The sequence below is a fragment of the Opisthorchis viverrini genome (genome assembly GCF_000715545.1).
Source record: "Opisthorchis viverrini unplaced genomic scaffold opera_v5_6, whole genome shotgun sequence".
In the NCBI taxonomy this organism is placed as follows: Eukaryota; Metazoa; Platyhelminthes; class Trematoda; order Opisthorchiida; family Opisthorchiidae; genus Opisthorchis; species Opisthorchis viverrini.
Window position 1 is genome coordinate 2,642,642 of NW_008751662.1, and position 16,930 is coordinate 2,659,571.

Genomic DNA, 16,930 nt, shown 5'->3' on the forward strand with positions numbered 1-16,930 from the left:
CTAATACACCCACTTTCCCACAGGCGTCTCTAAATAACAAGTCTGTTGTATCTGCGAATCTCTTAACAACACTGGTGAGGAAGCTCGTCTATAAGGGCACAGTCAAATGCATTGTTGCAGTCGGGGAATTGTATGAGATATGAATTCGGGTCATTCCATTTCAGTTCGCAGTAAAACAATCATTTCTTCAAACTTTTTCCGTTTTGATATTCATCCTCGAATAACCTTTCAGTTGATGAACAGATGCTGGGTCCTAACCAGTAGACAAGGGGTGGAATATCGAACTGGTTTCGGTGTTTTGGTGTTTATTCGTGTACGCGATGTAACGAAAGCAGCAGGTCCACAACGTTTAGAAAGGAATTATTTGAGTGCCCATACCGAAATAGGTAATATTACAAATTCCTTGGCTTAGCGCTGCAGCAGTAATCTTGGAACTGGTGAAAGTAAAGAATCCGAGAGCAACGCTGTTGGTAGTGACAAAATGGACTGACTTGTGGAACATTAAGTCAGCGCAAAAGCAGCTATTCAGACCGTGTGGCTACTCATTACGGGAACTCAGGTCAGAGACTGAAACAACCTAAACGAAATCAACAAAATCCATAATGGATTGAAGTATGAAACAAGGAACTGCGATCACTCCTGTTACTGACCGTTTTAGGGGTTAATTCACACTCTCCTCTCTGGTAGAAGTGAGAAATGTGTGTATTTACGGAAGAAGTTCCGCTATCTCCACTTGAGAAAGGGCGAACTGACCAGATGGGATTGACTCTAAAAACCGCACAACCTGATCGTCCGACTGCTATGACTGCCGACAAATCATTCAGTGTGGTCGGAAAACTGGTTGATCTTATCTAAAAGCCCGGAGAACCTCTGATCTCGTCTGCACACACCAGTGTCAACAGAAAGTAGCACATGGAACACAAGAGTTTACCCGGTTTTGAAATCGAATTGCAAAGCATGGACTCCATGAGTAACTGACAGTCCTAAGTAAAAGGGTTTAACCGCTGATGCCTGCGACGTGCAAACCAGTCCGGCGATGATAACCGGAGGCATTTTAATCGTCTACTGCGTTTGTATCCACTCCTTTAACGATCGGGTTTCCAGTGGTTTGAAATTCTGCACCTGTGGGCTGAACAGCCACGAGTAAGACAATCGGGTCACTGGCTGTGGGCAGTGGCTCTAACACACTGCCTTGTTGGTCAGACTTTTGAGTTGAAGGCTCATGGTGGAGTGTTCAAAACAACCCCCCAATATTCGCCTGGGAGCTGAGAATCATTGGATGTGTACCGGAATATTGGTAGCTTGGGTGCGCTCATTGATGATTGATGAGGTGGTCGTTTATCTGTCCTCCGAATTTGACAATCGGTTCGTCACCGATCGCGATGACGAAACGTTTGTAGCGAACAGTTCAACGACCACCTGATCACCTATGGGGGCGAGTTGGACCAAGTGGTTGGAGCGCGAATTTACTGACCGTGGTTCGAACCCGACCCCTGCCTCTCGACTTCCCCTGTCTAGACTTGGGCGACCTGGCAGTATCTCAGCCCTCGTGCCTCGTTCGTGTGGCACGGCAGCTAGGCACCGAAGGGATGCTACAGCTAAACGACTTTTGATCAACCAGAAATAAGCGTCATTCACCCCCACAGCTCTTTGTTTTCCTCCAACAATCCTTCTCTGTAGTGCAGTCAAACTTTCCTAGATGATTTATTTGTCAGATATCCAGCCGCTGCTACTTACCTGACACAATGTCGGCTAAAATAATCCTCTAATAGACTAAAAGGATCCGTCATTTCGAATATTATTACCACTGACAGCACCGTTGAGTAACACTGGTGCTTTAGCCCCGTAAAAGCATAAAAAATTACTTAAATGGAGCCATATAACGGAAGGACGAATGATGGATCAGGGGTCTAGGGCTGGCCTACCACAAACACCCGAAGTTCCCACGTCTCGGATAGTCAATCAAACTGAGTGGGCAACTTGGACACAACTAGCATGGGCTAGCGGCCTGTATCTTTCAACGCCTCCAGCTAAGCAAGGAATCAAGTCAGGGAGGGTCACGTGGGCCCTAACATAGTTCAGCTTCATCTGCCATTTTTATGTCTTCGCCACTCCAAATTGGACGCGGGTAGCAATGCTTATCTCGGCAGACTGACCCGGTACTCGTAGCTATTGCCTAACCACCTTAGCCTGCAGTGCTGGATTCAGTCCTCAAGTGTAGTACCTGCTGTCTCAGAAAACATCTGTTTATTGGTCCGATTCTGGCTGTACTTTTGGGAAGCCGGTGGCCAAAGACCTATAAATTTACCAGATCATGCACCCGTAGTGCAACACTACAGGGTGGACTGTGGTGCGATACACGCGTTGTTTTTTATTCGATGCAACAAGGGACACAAATTGGTAAACACAATTCTGGCCTTTGATGTTCATGCGTTGGCTTCGCCTGTCACATTTATCAGGGGGGAAATCGTTCAGCTGTATCACTGTTTCGGTACCTAGCTTCCATGCCACCCGAAGGAAGCGCGAGGGTTGGGATACTTCCAGGTTACCGAGGCCTAGACGGCAGAAGTCCAATCGCATAGATCGGGTGCAGAACACGGACCTTCCGGTCAGCAAATTCGCTGTCCCTTATAATCTGAACATTGGAAGACGCCGCATGTTTGACTTGCTGAATTTTGAAGAGCAAGATGTTCTTCACTGTGGACGAAAGCATTGTGGTAAACTGTAGTATGTGACCATAATTGTCATTTGCATCTCTGGACATCAGCAGGCTTTGACTTCGTGGACAAGACTTTTCCTTGGACTACAGAGCGTCTACTGCTTTGAACTCCGAGCAGGATGATAAAAGGCAAATGTTCTAGAAACATTTATGCTTTGACCAGAGCGAGATTCTCCCAAGGCTAAGACTGCGGTAGTTCACTGTAATCTCGCCTCTAAATGCATGAATAAAGTAGGCATTCTTCTGATGCATAGCTGCCGTGCAGCTGGAAGGAAGCGCGAGGACTGAGGTGCTACCAGACTGCTTAAGACTCATCATCATCGACAGCATGGCGTAAGTGTTCAACACCGATGCTTCACTGCCGTACAGTTATGGTTTGTTTGAAAGCCCTATTGTGAAGAAAAGAATAAAGGTGGACGGAGAAGGGAATTAGTGCTAGCACACCACAATCATTACGAGGTGCCCAGACAGGTTCATTTGAGAAGCCAGGGTTATATTAGAACCATGAACCTACCAGTCAATTATTTCGCGGCTTGACAGCTGAGCTATTTTGAGCTCAGTGAGCCATACTCGCAATCCTTCTGCACTTATGGTTATCAAATTGAACAAAGGTGGAGAAAAAGCTGCTGTGGCGTCTACGAACAATGCGCTTACTTGGTGGTCTCGTTCCGGACATTCCTCTTGCGACTGAAGCGCTACAAAGACAAAGCATCCAATTCAGAATCCACATTATTCTTTAGAAGTATTTTCCAATGTTGGACCAACCTCATTATGACAGGTATTCCTTCTTGGGAGTCCTCACACTTTACAGTCCAGTTGTGACTCTTCGAATTTTAGTCCCGTAGGTTGCTTGGAAAGTTCTATCTTCACAGATGGTTGAGGTCACCGCAGATTAGTCCAAATCTATATCAGATGGGTTGCTAATCAATGCCGAGGGATTTGCGTTCCAGGCAGCCGGTATTTCTTCGTCCCTATTGAGTGTTCGTCTGATGTGGATATATTGGCGCGCAGATATCTTCCAGTGCCCCAAAGGATTTCCAGTGACATCGTCGATCCGCTTGAGAATGGATTTCCTGAATCTTTTCAACATACCATTCGTTCTTCATTCTGCACTGTAAAGTTCCTGTCGGTCTGATTTTTGTTGAGGTGTCTTGATAAAAGCCGTGTTTTCCTCATCGACCAAGGACGTTATGTGCATCATTTCCGTGGAACCAGATTTAACGCCCTTCTTTTCCCAACGGTTTCAATCACAGTACTCCTGACATCATGCATGATTTGAGTTTATTCTTCCAGTATGTGTGGCGTCGTTGGATTGTACAGCTTTTGAGCAACAATCTCTCGTAACTTCTGCAATGCCAACCGATCCAGCAACTGCTTGCTCTCGAGCCTGGTTGAAAATGACTTGGTCGCTCGGTGAATTGGTCTCTCCAGGGCCAGTCACACCTTGGATCTTACTAATGTGTGGTCCGTGTTGCAATCAGCAGTACACATTACCTTGTTATGAAATCTTGGTTTCGATCCCCTTGTCGGATAACGATGTGATCTAAACTTCGTCCATGTTCGCTTCTTGGATGCATCCATTTTACGATGGGCAATTTCCCAGAATGGAACCATGAAATAGCGATGGAAATTCTCATTGTCGAAAACATCGTTGGTGAACACCTGGGTGGGCCTTAGTTGCAGTCGAAGCCGAACAGTTATCCTTGCATTGATCCAGTTCGATTCACTCATTACTCTTATGGTGGACGGCGGTCGACGATGGGCGAAACGGCCCAAGTGGTTAGAGCGCGAATTTACTGACCGGAAGGTCCGTGGTTCGAATCCGACGTCCGCCTCTCGACTTCACCTGTCTAGGCTTGGGCAACCTGGCAGTATCCCAGCCCTCGTGCTTCCTTCGGGTGGCATGGCAGCTAGGCACGGGAAAGGTGCTACAGCTGAACGCAATACATTGATGTTTCCACTGGACGAAGTAGTTAACAGCAACTTCTATTGTAATTCACGTTCAGTTAGGGATATTTATATGAATGATAAAAAACGTCCGACGTAGACCCACCTTCTTCAGTAGCCCAATAGTTTTCGCCCAGTTGCTGCCAAAATACGGAAATCGGAGAGTGGCCAGTAACCGTTATCAAATTGGTGATCCTGCTCTTTCAAATATGAACCACCCCATTACTTAACCACCCTTGATCCCCAAAATAGTTAAGTCATGTGAAATTCGTGGTGCCGTAAAACTACCCTCTAGAGAATAATAACCGGGAAATCCTCCCGCGGGCTACGAGTGCGATCACGACCTTTGGGCCATGAAAGCTACCAAGGATACCGTACATTCAGAGCCTTTAATGCCTATATTGTAGGCTTCTGACACTAATTCACTGTTGATTCTCCTTCAGGTCCTCAAACGACTGCTGAACCTTCGTCAGATTTGCTGATTATCCGTCTCTTTCTGCATGCTATCTCAGGAGCCATAGCAACTTTGACGCCGCCCACTCGCAAGCAGATTGTGCGCGTGATCATCCTAGTTCCTTGCTAACGATGGGAAGAAAAAAGATCCTCATCAAGCGGATTGATGATGAAAGAAACCGTCAGGTAACGCAAAAATCCACCGACCCCTGATTATCTTTTTTCCAGGTCACATTCACCAAGCGGAAATTGGGTTTGATGAAAAAAGCATATGAGCTTAGTATACTGTGTGACTGCGAGATCGCTCTGATTGTGTTCACGAGTTCGCAAAAGCTCTTTCAGTATGCAAGCTCTGACATGGATAAGATCCTGCTTCGCTACACGGAATTCAACGAGCCACACGAATCCAAAACGAATCGTGATATTGTTGAAGTAAGTTTTCTGCGGGTACGCTGTTTGGTTTTTCTGTTTTGCACTGTTCTTTATGTCGAGTGGGGTTCATAAGGGACGGTGATTCAGTCCTACTAACGGTGTCTTAATCCGACATGATACTCATGCGTATTTATCTCATTACTGTATGCATTTTATGCACCATTTTTGATATCCTTCCTCAAGAAAGACTCTTCTTTCTACTCTTTACCATTGTGGTTGTCTGATGATTAAACGCCAGTACTTACTAGTCTGTTACTGGAACTGATTACGATGACCGTCCTTTGGAAATGTTTTACTTTTAACATCATAGACTATGCGATGCACGTACACAAGTCAGCCAAATGTTCATGAGCCGAGAATGTCAAGCCGAGCTATTGATTGGCCAGAGGTGTTCCACCGCATAATCCTCTATCAAAGTTACCACACAAGTTAGTCATAATTGTTATCTAAATACCGTGGAAGAAACAGCTTTGGGGAATATGAACATATCCCTTCAATGGAAATGTATCCTCATCAAAAGGAACGAATAATTCCAAGCGTGTCGCTTGCTTTCTACGTTCACGTACTCGAAATATGGTCGTAGATGTTACTTGTGCGACGGAATACTGTGGTTCATTTGGAGCGGCCGCCACACTTTGCATGTTCGTGGTTAACCTGCTTAGATATCACCAGCTTTGGTCATCTTTGTCGTTGTAAACGTATCATCCTTGTGCCTTCCATCTGATCCCATATATACGAATATCATTACAGTGAAAACAAAATCAGTGGAAAGTCGATTGATTTCGAGTTTTCATGCGTCGCATCACCCCATATCCCAGTTTCCGTACTTTAGATTCGTACTGTGGCTGTACTGTTTTCCAATGGATTGTCCACTGAATATGCAACGCTAAATTATCAGTCAAGACCATTGCAGTCCAGTCGAAAAAGCATTTACGGGGGAAGCTTTATTCACTGATTGCTTGGAAAAGGCGTGAACTATCTTATTATGGGTGGTTCGAACCCGACCTCTGCCTCTCGACTTTCCCTGTCTAGGGTAGGGCAACCCGGCAATATCCCATCCCTCGTGCTACCTTCGGGTGGCATGGTAGATAGGCACCGGGTGTTACAGCTGAACGACTTTTTCCAATCTTATTATGGGCGTTTCTTATTTTGATCACTGTTAGGCGGGCGCTGGTTTTTCGACAGACACGCTTTTTCAGCAACCCCGTTACACAGAGAGAAGACAAAACCGCTGTTTTATGGTTTTCTTTCTTCTGTAGGGAGAACTAGTAGTTGTCTCATAGCTTCCTCGCTCACTGCATTTTTTAAAATTTATCCTTAGCTTAGTTTAAGAGGCTTACTGCTCGTCCTGACCTTTGATTTTTTTCTCTCATCGGTAACTTATCTAGCTCGCTGAATTTTTGTGGTGTAAGTCCATTCCATCGGTGAACAGAATATTTGGTCTCTTTTTCACTGCATGGCTGTTTTTTTTTGGAGCGGCTTCTCTTGGGAGAACGGCTGTGGCTAGGATGTTATTAGAAATTATTATTGATCATTCCTCTTCACCCTCCTCTTCCCTTGTGTGTCTCCTCTCCGCAGTTACTGAACCGTAAAGAGAACAAACTTTCTTCCCTGTCGGATGCGGGTGCCACCAGCGATAGCAGCGATCGAATGTTCCCGTGTGCAGTGGATCAGCTATCCGGCTTGGCAACGTCTGTGTTGAACGATACAAGGAGTCAACCGCTGCTGCAATGTAACAGCACCGATTTTCACGGAGTTGACCTAGAACTTCCGGTTAGTCCGCATACCGTTTTGAACATATCCTGACCTGGTTTCGATTCGTGTAATGTTTGAGCTCGATCTATCCTGTATTTCCAATGCACGGTGACCAGCTAACAATCGTTACAGGATTGTGCTTAATAGGAGTTCACATTACGAGTACATCAGATTAAACTGCAATCTATGTGGTTTCCTCATCTCTTCAGATCATATTCCAGTCTAATGAAGTTGTTTTCATTTGATTGAGTTCCACAATGGTATTTTGGAGCTATCGTCATCACTATATGGCAGGAAATCATTCATTTGGACAGAATTACTGACACTGAATCCGTCTTTACATGCATTAGGTTTTGCATATGGACATAGCTGCAGCTGCGACGCAGTGTACGATCACGTGTGCGCTACACATACCTGTGAAAGGGAGAAGGCCCTCGCTGCGGAGTTGTTTATTAGAGAAACACCAACTGAACAGTTACAGAGTGTTGGATGGGGGAGCAAAACTCTCATATGCATCTTGTTTACAAAACTGAATATCCATCTTCTCCTTGGACGCATCTTTCTGAACTTTCCTAGATATTCATTGACTGTTACTCACATGCAAGCAAATGCTACAAAGCGACTCCAAAAATTCCGTAAAAGATCCCACTTTTCAGGAGACGCGAAGTGAATTTACGAGAAAACACTGCTTGCATGCCTTATCAGTAGTATCTACCGTTACGCCTGTATTGATCAATGTCCTGAGCTGAGAAGATGTGCGGATGTTTTCCCGTGTAAACCCAACTTTTGAAGACCAGCCCTTCTTATGTTAATCGAAAACGTTTTGCTCCACCCACTTATCCTTAGGTGACTGAACTGCTCGGTCTTGTGCTATTTTCCTGTGTGTCGGAGATAGTTTTCCTTTTGCGTCTTGAGCAACTGGTGCCCTTGAACTGCTTGTCGTAAACTTTGAGGCAGTTGTCTGGCAACCAGTGGCCTTCTGAGGTTTATTCTTGCGATAGTACCGCCACAATACCAACTGTTTTCATCTGCCACAATATTCGTTGTAGTGATACTGAATAGTTGCATGTTCGTATACACATCCACATAGTGAGGTTAGGCGGCCTGTGGATGGAGGGAACATCAAGACACGCTATTTAAACACTTGTTGTTTTTTATCTTTGTAGCTGACAAATACCTTCAAACTCAGGTGTTAGCCAATGGTTGCTTCTAAGCAGATGCACGTTTCACATTTGAACTGTTGGAGATATAGTGGGTGGCGAAGCGTATTTCCTCCTTTTTTTTTGAAAAAAAAACACTCGCGTGTACACCAGCTGCGCTTGTCGACCGGCCTGCACCAGTTGCGTAACTGGTTGCACTATTCGCTTTCCGGCTCTTTGGTTTTTACGGTTGTGTCAAGTTCCGTCAGTTGTTCATGTGGGCGGCTGTCATCCAGATTGGTGTTTATTCTCCCCCCCCCCCTATTCATGTCGGGGTGTCAGCAGCACATCAGCGAATTGGATACGCTTATTGCCACGTTAAGCACTATTCCTCTCAACAATTTACAAGCCGTTATTGTGAAGAGTGCGCAACACACCTGACCGAGTTTACTTGGTTGACATTTCTACCAGTTTTACCTCCGACCTTCCTCATCCACTGGTTCATCTGACCACACCCTGGCTAAATGCGATAAGCATATTTGGACAATTCCCAGGAATCTCGTGTTACAATTGAGCAATGTTCATCGATCAGCTACGTGCTGCGCATAATCGCGTCCCATCGATTTCATCTCGACAGGCTCATCATTCTTTGCAGCTAATACCTTCGCCTACATTGCTGTGTGCTCAGGTTTGGTCAACTGAGATACTTCGTCATTGCTTATCAGGTAATGAGTGAATTCGTCACTTCCCGGTTTCTGTTTCCGAGGAAGACTTGTTCTCAAAATTGCAGACTCAGGATGCCCTGTTTTATCCTTGGGTTCGGAGATCACTGTCGATCATTGACTTGAGGGCTCAAAGCAGTGTTAGGCCAGTTGGTTCTTCCCATAACGTTAATCGCTTCACCCCGCAATATAAAACTGGACCTGCCCCTTAAGGTTAGATCGTTCGACTCTGTGTGTGTGTGTGTGTGTGTGTGTGTGGATGCTCAGACAAGTTACTCACAAGTGTACTGATTGCAATATAACTGAGAATCTGAAAAACACCAAGAGCCGCCTGCCAAGTATCACAGACTATGGGCACCCACTCAGCGCTGCACTGCGCGCTGGCGATTGTCATTCATTTCCGAAATTGAGAAATGGTTACTCAGAATGCGTTTGCGCTGAAATCGTACTACACTCACATGGTTGTTGGACTTGGTGCCGATGGCCTTCGGTTCTCAAACTGGTGTGTGTGTGCCTCATCGCGTATGGCCTATCGGCTATTCTTCCAAAGTATTGACTTATCGGTGTGGCCTAATCAGGGTCCATAGGTTTGATGTTGACGTGAACTTCGTACCATTTTCCTTACATAAGGTTATTGTTTTATTGACTCTTCAGGTCTCACTTCTTGTCCGGCTTCACCTCTGAAGTTCACTTTTCTCTAAATAGCATTCCTAAATTCAACGTTTCCCACATGTGTATGCGCGTATTTGACGCGTTTTTTCTTTTAACCCAACCGGCTACAGTGCACCTCGTCCAATCCTGTGATCAGTCGCTGTGGGCATGATCAATTCAAAGAACTCAAACTACATGGTCCGGATCGCAACTCCAGTGATGCGTCCCCTCTGAGTACGTTAGACCGCCACTCACCCTCTCTTTTCCTGACGCCAAAGCACCTCAACATGATACCATCATCCACTGCCTCACCATCAAACGTGACAGCAACTCAAGGCAATGAGCTAAGGTGCCGGACGGCAAATCTTTCTGGTGACTCTCCTGGTAGCCGATCCATGGCCTATTGTTCCCCGGATCTTAGTATGATGTGTGATAATGGTCCCCAGCATTTTCATCAGACTGCGCTGCTTCCCGGTGAGGGGAATCGGACCTTCACTAGTGAAAAGAATAATCGGACAAACGGAAACGAAACCGGACCTGTACCGCAGCAGGCAGCTCGACTGTCGGACTTCTCCGTAGCTTCGAACCCCTCCAACTTTCTTTTACCATGCGACAATAGATCAAGCGGTAATCTGCTAGACAGTGCCAACGATTTCCTGACCGATGGGAACCATTCCGCTTTGCCAACAATACAATTTAGTAATGATGAAATGTGCGATAAAAAAGTGTACCTACAACCGCCACCCTCAGTCAATGATTCACGATCCGACACGTTGTTGGTAATGCGGCCAGAAAAGCACAGTCCAGGATCCTATTCCGAACCGGCTTCACGATACACAAGTGAACGTGGTTCTCCTCTCCTACGCTCGGGTCCAGCAACCACCGAGACCAGGAACAAGTTGGACAGGAAATTTCCGTTGGCCGGAAGTGATAGCAGTTTGAATTTTGACGTCTTTGCGAATAACGCGTCGTTTTCCAAAACAGATCTTCACTCGAATGCCGTGATTGGTAAAGGTCAGCTTATGCAACAACAGCATCTACCACAGTTCCTCTATTCTCAACAACTAGACCCTAAATTTCTTTCCATTTCCAACTGGAACAATAGTCCGCCGTTATCGGCGACACAGAGTGATATACAAACACAAGAGCTGAACCTTTCCACCAACATGACATTGCAAGCTGGACGACGTACTCTTTCGAATCAAGACATACCTTCTTACACGGCAGACAAGAAACGCCTCGGTGATTTTCTCTCCTTGTCCAACGATCCTCAAGTCTTTCCCTTTAATTTGCACAATGCCGTTAACTTACCAAAGAGAAACTCTCCAATGCCTCTCAGTAGTGACATGAACTCAATTCCGATGTCATTGAATGATGGGAACAACGGGAACGCAAGTGTTCACATGAGAACGGGTATCGCATCGTCCTCCAACCGTACGGTAGAAACGTCATCCTCTACAACGTTTCTCAACCTTCCCATGAACGTTACCCAACAAAACGTTCCGTCCACCTGCGTGGGCTATCAAACTTTTGCCAAGGTTGTTGCGAGCGAAAACGTTCCTGTTTCCACGCATTTGAATGTTCGCCCCTCTTCCGGTCCCGATTTTCGCATTTCCCCGCAGTTACAACACAACCATCCTATTTCTTTGTGCGACCAGCAACCGTACGACGGGACGAACTCACGGGTCATGTGTTCGAAATTGCCGTTTCAAGGTAGGCCGTTTTGTACCAGTGTGGGCTTACCGTTCGGCTGGCTTTTGGTTCTTTTATGATTGCAGCTACGGCTGACCATAAGCCATTAAGAAACTTTTTAAGGTTTGACAGATGTTTCCCCATTTAGGCTCTAGTGCATTCGACTGTGGGGCCATACAGCTTCCGATACGTCTCTGGTGCAAGTGTGATGTGGGGAGTTTAGTGGGTTCGATTCGCTGCCGATGAACCCGAAATAGCTCTGAGATTATAGTGAGACCCACTGACAAGATGTTTTCTCTTCCTAATTCCCGTCTAGGATTGAGCGAATTGACAGTACTTCGGTCCTAAGGTATCTGTGCATCTGCGTACCGAAGTGGATGCCGAGCGATTTAGCGTGTAATAGTGTTTTTCTGTTTTGTTTTGTAATCGTCTACAGAATAAGGAACTCAGCGTCCCGAATTCAGTTTTTTGATCTTTGTCCTCACCTCTCTGTGGAATTCTTCGCGCTTATTCTTTGTATTTTTACCAAGGACTAGGCATAGTGTGAGTTGACAGAAGGGGTTACGAGGAGTCTCCGTACTTTGGGTGCGGTTCAAAATAGGGTCCATGTGAAACTCTCTTCTCCTGGCTGAAGCTACGTGATATTATGACTGTGGTGTTCTCACTTCTGGATTTTACCCAGATTTCTCGAGTGTTCGGAGTTCTAGGTTCGTCTATTGTCTGTGGTAGGTCAACAGTAAGCCCATTGTCTTCTCTCATTATACGACTTTATTCAAATAGTTAGTATGCTCATATAGCACTCAAGCCCTATTGCTCTAACACTGACAGTACTGTCTGTGATGGTGATTTCTATCAAGCAATGTTGTCAGCCTATCCTTTAAGGTATCACCATCGATCCTAGCTATGACAGTTGGGAGTGAGGTGAATATTTGTTTTTCACCTAGCTTTGATATGGAACTGCCTGAATTGTGACAGCTGGTCTGTCTTGACATTTGTGAACGCCCTAACTGTCTGAGTAAGTTTCTGGGAACTCAGCATTATAAAATGTTGCTGAGTTTGTTAGCACGTTTTGCACAATGCCGCTTGTGTGACTAACTGATCATACAAAATCTGGTAACAAACAGCGATCAGTGACGCGAAGAGAGATAGGGTTCGTTCACCGAAGAATTGTCTACACTAGAAGGAGGGACAAGGCAGCAATCATTTGGTTACGATGTTGGTGAAGAAGAGGTGTTCGAGTCGCCAATCACATAGTGCGTCCGTCGGAGAGAGTGTACGACCCCGCGTGCATTCGAACAACAGGGTCGTTTCATAGAGAAGGCACTGCCCGTCAATCACACAATTCGGGAAGAAAATATACTGGGATCAATGGAGTGTCACATAGGTATCACCCCAAAATGGTTAGTATATCCTTTCAAACTGTGGTGTCCACATGTCTCTACAGATATTCATTTGCATGGACAGCTGTGGCACCCTGGCATGTGACCTTGGCAGGCAGATTTGAGTCAGATGGCGATGGTACACAAAACTCCCGTAAAGCCACTTCCACCTGCATACACATACGGCGTGGGCTAATAGGAGCCATCGGCATGATGGTATTTATCAGGCATCTGTTGGTCTATTCAAAGCATCTGGTGGTTAGCGGGCGCATGACTCGGAGGTCAGCAGCTCGAATCTACCTCTATTAAGGAGGGCGTGATGGCTCATTGGTTGGAGCACGACGTCACTGACCAGGTGGTCCGTGGTTCGAACCTGACCTCTACCTCTCGACTTCTGTCTAAGTAGCATGGCAGTATCCCAGCTTTCGTGCTTTCTTCTGATGGCATGGCAGTTAGGCACCGAAAGGGTGTTACAGCCGAACGACCCCTATTAAGGATAAAAGGCCTCGAACTCAGCATCACTAAGCCGTCCGTCCGGTTACGTACGTTCACATAACGTTTCATGCCTAATCATAAGTCCGCAGAACATGAGAGCTGCATGCCCACTCGTGTCTCCGTAATCGTCATCCGTGAAAATAAAGTTCGAAATGCCACATTTTGTGTTTACCAAGTGTCTCCTTCGGGGATAGGTGTAACTTTTCACTTCGGGGTTGGACGGGACAGTACTGGTCGTGTGCCAACTGACGTCTTTTTATTTTATCTCGCTCTGGCAAAACTACCTAAAGGCTTTGATACAAACTGGCCTCTTCGGTCAGCTTCGTAACCGATGGAAGAAGTTTCAGGAATCCAAGCATAGCTGGCCTCCACCGAGGGCTGCGAGCTGCTCTCTCCTAATAGCACTCGGTCCACAGAGTTACACTCCTGGAATCGAGGCTGTCTAAAGTTAGTCCTGCACATTTACACTAGATGTTTGACAGGTGATGACAATGTTGTGTGTCGCTTCCTCGAGTGGTGTTTTACGCGAAACACACTCATTTGCAGGCCAATTTGGTGTTTACGAGACTCAGTTGAATCAAGCTGTATCGTCCAAAGGGTGCTGCAGCTGGACGGTTTTTTCTCGTTTGCGATATTCTTCAGCTGAATGCCATGAACAAAGGCTTCCTCATATTTTGGTTGGTACGATTTTCGCAGTATATTTTCTTGAAGAAATACCACTCATAAGGTTGAGAAGTTTTCAGCGACATTTCGGGTAGTTTTTTTATAAAAAGTGATGTTCTAGTTCTGGGGTTCTATGTTATTCCACAGATTTTGGAACTATGGTTTAGGGACCAAACTCTGGAAAGGCCGGCTTCCGAGATACATAACCTTTATTTGGCACTTGAACTTTTTCTCCGACAAGAGTCCAACTCACATAAGAAGCCACTTTTGGTCGGCCCTTTGAAGCGCTCTTTGAGGATAGACCAAATCTGCGATTGCCTCTTAAACAGAGCAAACATATCCTTTCAAGTGATCTCTCCAGCACAAGGTGTAGTGTGGTTGTGCTCTCTCTCTCTCGATACATGTTTCTCCTGGGAAGGGTGTTACCTTGAGGAAGGACTACAAATAACCAACAACGAGTGGTCTCTACGTCGTGAGACATTTTGACATATACCACATAGGTAAAATTAATGTCGTAGAACCGTGTCCACTTGGGGCAGCACTTTCGTCTCAATGCCGTTGGTCAGACGCTCAGTTGAAAGTCCAGCGCTTAAGGTTCTCAATATGGTCTTTTTTGGGAAGAAATTTCGCGTCACAGGGGCATTGAGGGTAGTATTTTCGGGAGTGGTCCCCCAAAAATTGTCGATTTCATGCCGGTTTTCGCGGGACCGAGCTGAAAATGTCTCAGCTGAGGAGTTGTTCTTTCACTAAATGATGTTGATACAGTATGCATCGTATGCGCGAAACAACTCGATGACCAGCAGTGCATTTCAGACAAGACTGTGCTTGGTTGACTTAAATTTTGACCAACGTTGCTCTCCAACGTCTGTTTCGAGTTGATCAATAGAGACGATGACAATGTTATCGCGTATGCGACATTGTCAGGCTTGGCTCAATGGTCGGGTTTTAGTTCAACTACCGGCTTTTTGTTTCCGGTACAAATATCAGAACCCGGCTGTCCAACAGAATCAGGCAGGACGCAGATTTTCACCACTGAATATCAACGTGTCGTTGCTGCGTATTAGACAAGGGCTAGTCAGTCACATGCTTGCATGTAGCGTATCTGTATGGACTTCTCTTTGGTACCTTATGGGTACGGGGAGTTGCGCTCTCAACTTTGACGCATTGGACGATGTGTCACCTGTTCACCTGTTTTAAACCTGTTGCTTGTTCGATGCCGCCTTTATCCTAGCAAGCGAGTCCCCTCCTGGTCGCTACATCACGTTATCTTGCATTCGTGCCATGCTCAGTCACCTGCCTTCGGTCAGTTGCAGTAGGGCTGTATACGCAGTCAATTGGACCTTTCCGAAAAATCCCGGGAGAAGGTTCAGTCGGAGGCAGAGCAAGCCCACCACAACTTGCTCGCATTACGTTGAGTTGACGGTGTTTATCCTGACTTTAAGCTAAACAACTGGATTATCTCGTATAGTGTAGGAACTCGATTCTTTGGGTAATTGGCACTACTATTGACGCGCCTTCATTGGCTAGCTAACAGTCATGCGAGGATTGTGTTTAGAGTTGATATGATGAGCCCGTTGGATTACAACTTTCCGTAACTGCTTGTCGGGTTGATCTTCAGCATGATAACTTCGATTTGTTGAGTTAGATTCTAGGTGAATATTTTATAGTTATCATATAGCAAGTAGCCATCCAATTCAGTTTATCAGCTATAGACCGAGAGTGCGTTGGTTGCAGCTGCTACATTTTTGGTCACTAGAAGAGGTAAGCCTGGAGAGACATAGGCAATAATGAGAGGCGATGATGTATCCACTTAGTTGAGGTTGCTTGATTCTAGCTGTCTGTTGGAGCGACAAATGAGCCTCCACGCATTTGAGACGAATGCTCTGGCACGGCATTCTCACTACCTGTACGATTGGGTCATATCTTTCAGCGTCATTAGTGATTCGTGTCCTGGGCCCCTATACAGGAATACGACAGGATTTGCGAAGTGCATGTCCTAATCTAGCTCGTCCATCCCAGGAGATTGCTTTCTTTCTAAGGCCATATAGCTTAATTCAGCTTTGCCAATCCGTTGTTCCCACTGAATCCGGTCAACGTCTAAAAAACGGAGGTTTTCGGACATCACCGGTGCCTTGGGGACTATTTTTCCAATGTATATGGCAGTATGGATAGCACTGTGTATACTCTACCCTTGACAGGCAAACTATCACAGCCAAAGCCTGACTTCGGATCTGCGTCAGTGAATTTCAGGAGGTCGTCAGGTGGAATTCTACACCCAAACTGTCTTACCGCACACAGTTGGGTGCTGCTACAGCCAGCAAACTTAACTAGCCCGTAATAGATCCAATAAAGGACTTGACAGTCGGTCAGGCATCAAGACGGCTTTTGTTTGTATCCAAGGCCTAGTGATGTTTTAATGTTCGTTGCGCATCAGTTGCGGATGACGTTTTCAGGCTTCTGAATTCCTAGCTTGTTACCGCTGCGTACGCTTTACGTATGATAAGCTTGCAGACAGCTCTGGACTTGCTTTGGCTCTAAATAAATTTGGTTTACCTTTGGTGGGTTGCAAAGTATCTGGCCGGCAATTGAGCTGATGCACTAGTGTCATTTCATGGTGGATGGTCGATATCCGGTGAAACTGTAAATTCTCAGAGACGAACCTGAACATACTCTTATACTATGCTTCTGTGTCAAAAGGCTCTGTTTACCATCCAGTGAATAAGTTTTTCAGTGTCTTAGTTCTGGGGATGTCAAAGCACCCAAATCATTCAGCATCTTGGTTCCACCCTTCCTCTGTGGTCCGACAATAACGATGGGGCGTTTGTCGGCACCCACTGTGAATAAAATCCCCTCACGGTTGTGCTTCTAACGGTGGGGGGGGGG

General features: G+C 45.8%; 2 protein-coding genes across 2 annotated transcripts in view; one reads left to right on the top strand and one right to left on the bottom strand.

Moving 5' to 3' along the window:
- Positions 1–5,178: 5,178 nt before the first annotated feature.
- The window catches only part of T265_00639 (hypothetical protein), a gene marked incomplete at both ends in the record, with an annotated part of 17,035 nt that continues 5,283 nt past the window's right edge, over positions 5,179–16,930 (top strand). Inside the window, 4 exons of the mRNA XM_009164467.1 lie at positions 5,179–5,305; positions 5,348–5,551; positions 7,130–7,324; positions 9,950–11,531. Coding sequence (XP_009162731.1) covers positions 5,252–5,305; positions 5,348–5,551; positions 7,130–7,324; positions 9,950–11,531 — 2,035 coding nt within the window. The remainder of the gene's footprint in view (positions 5,306–5,347; positions 5,552–7,129; positions 7,325–9,949; positions 11,532–16,930) is intronic.
- The window catches only part of T265_00640 (hypothetical protein), a gene marked incomplete at both ends in the record, with an annotated part of 7,774 nt that continues 3,992 nt past the window's right edge, over positions 13,149–16,930 (bottom strand). Inside the window, one exon of the mRNA XM_009164468.1 lies at positions 13,149–13,376. Coding sequence (XP_009162732.1) covers positions 13,149–13,376 — 228 coding nt within the window. The remainder of the gene's footprint in view (positions 13,377–16,930) is intronic.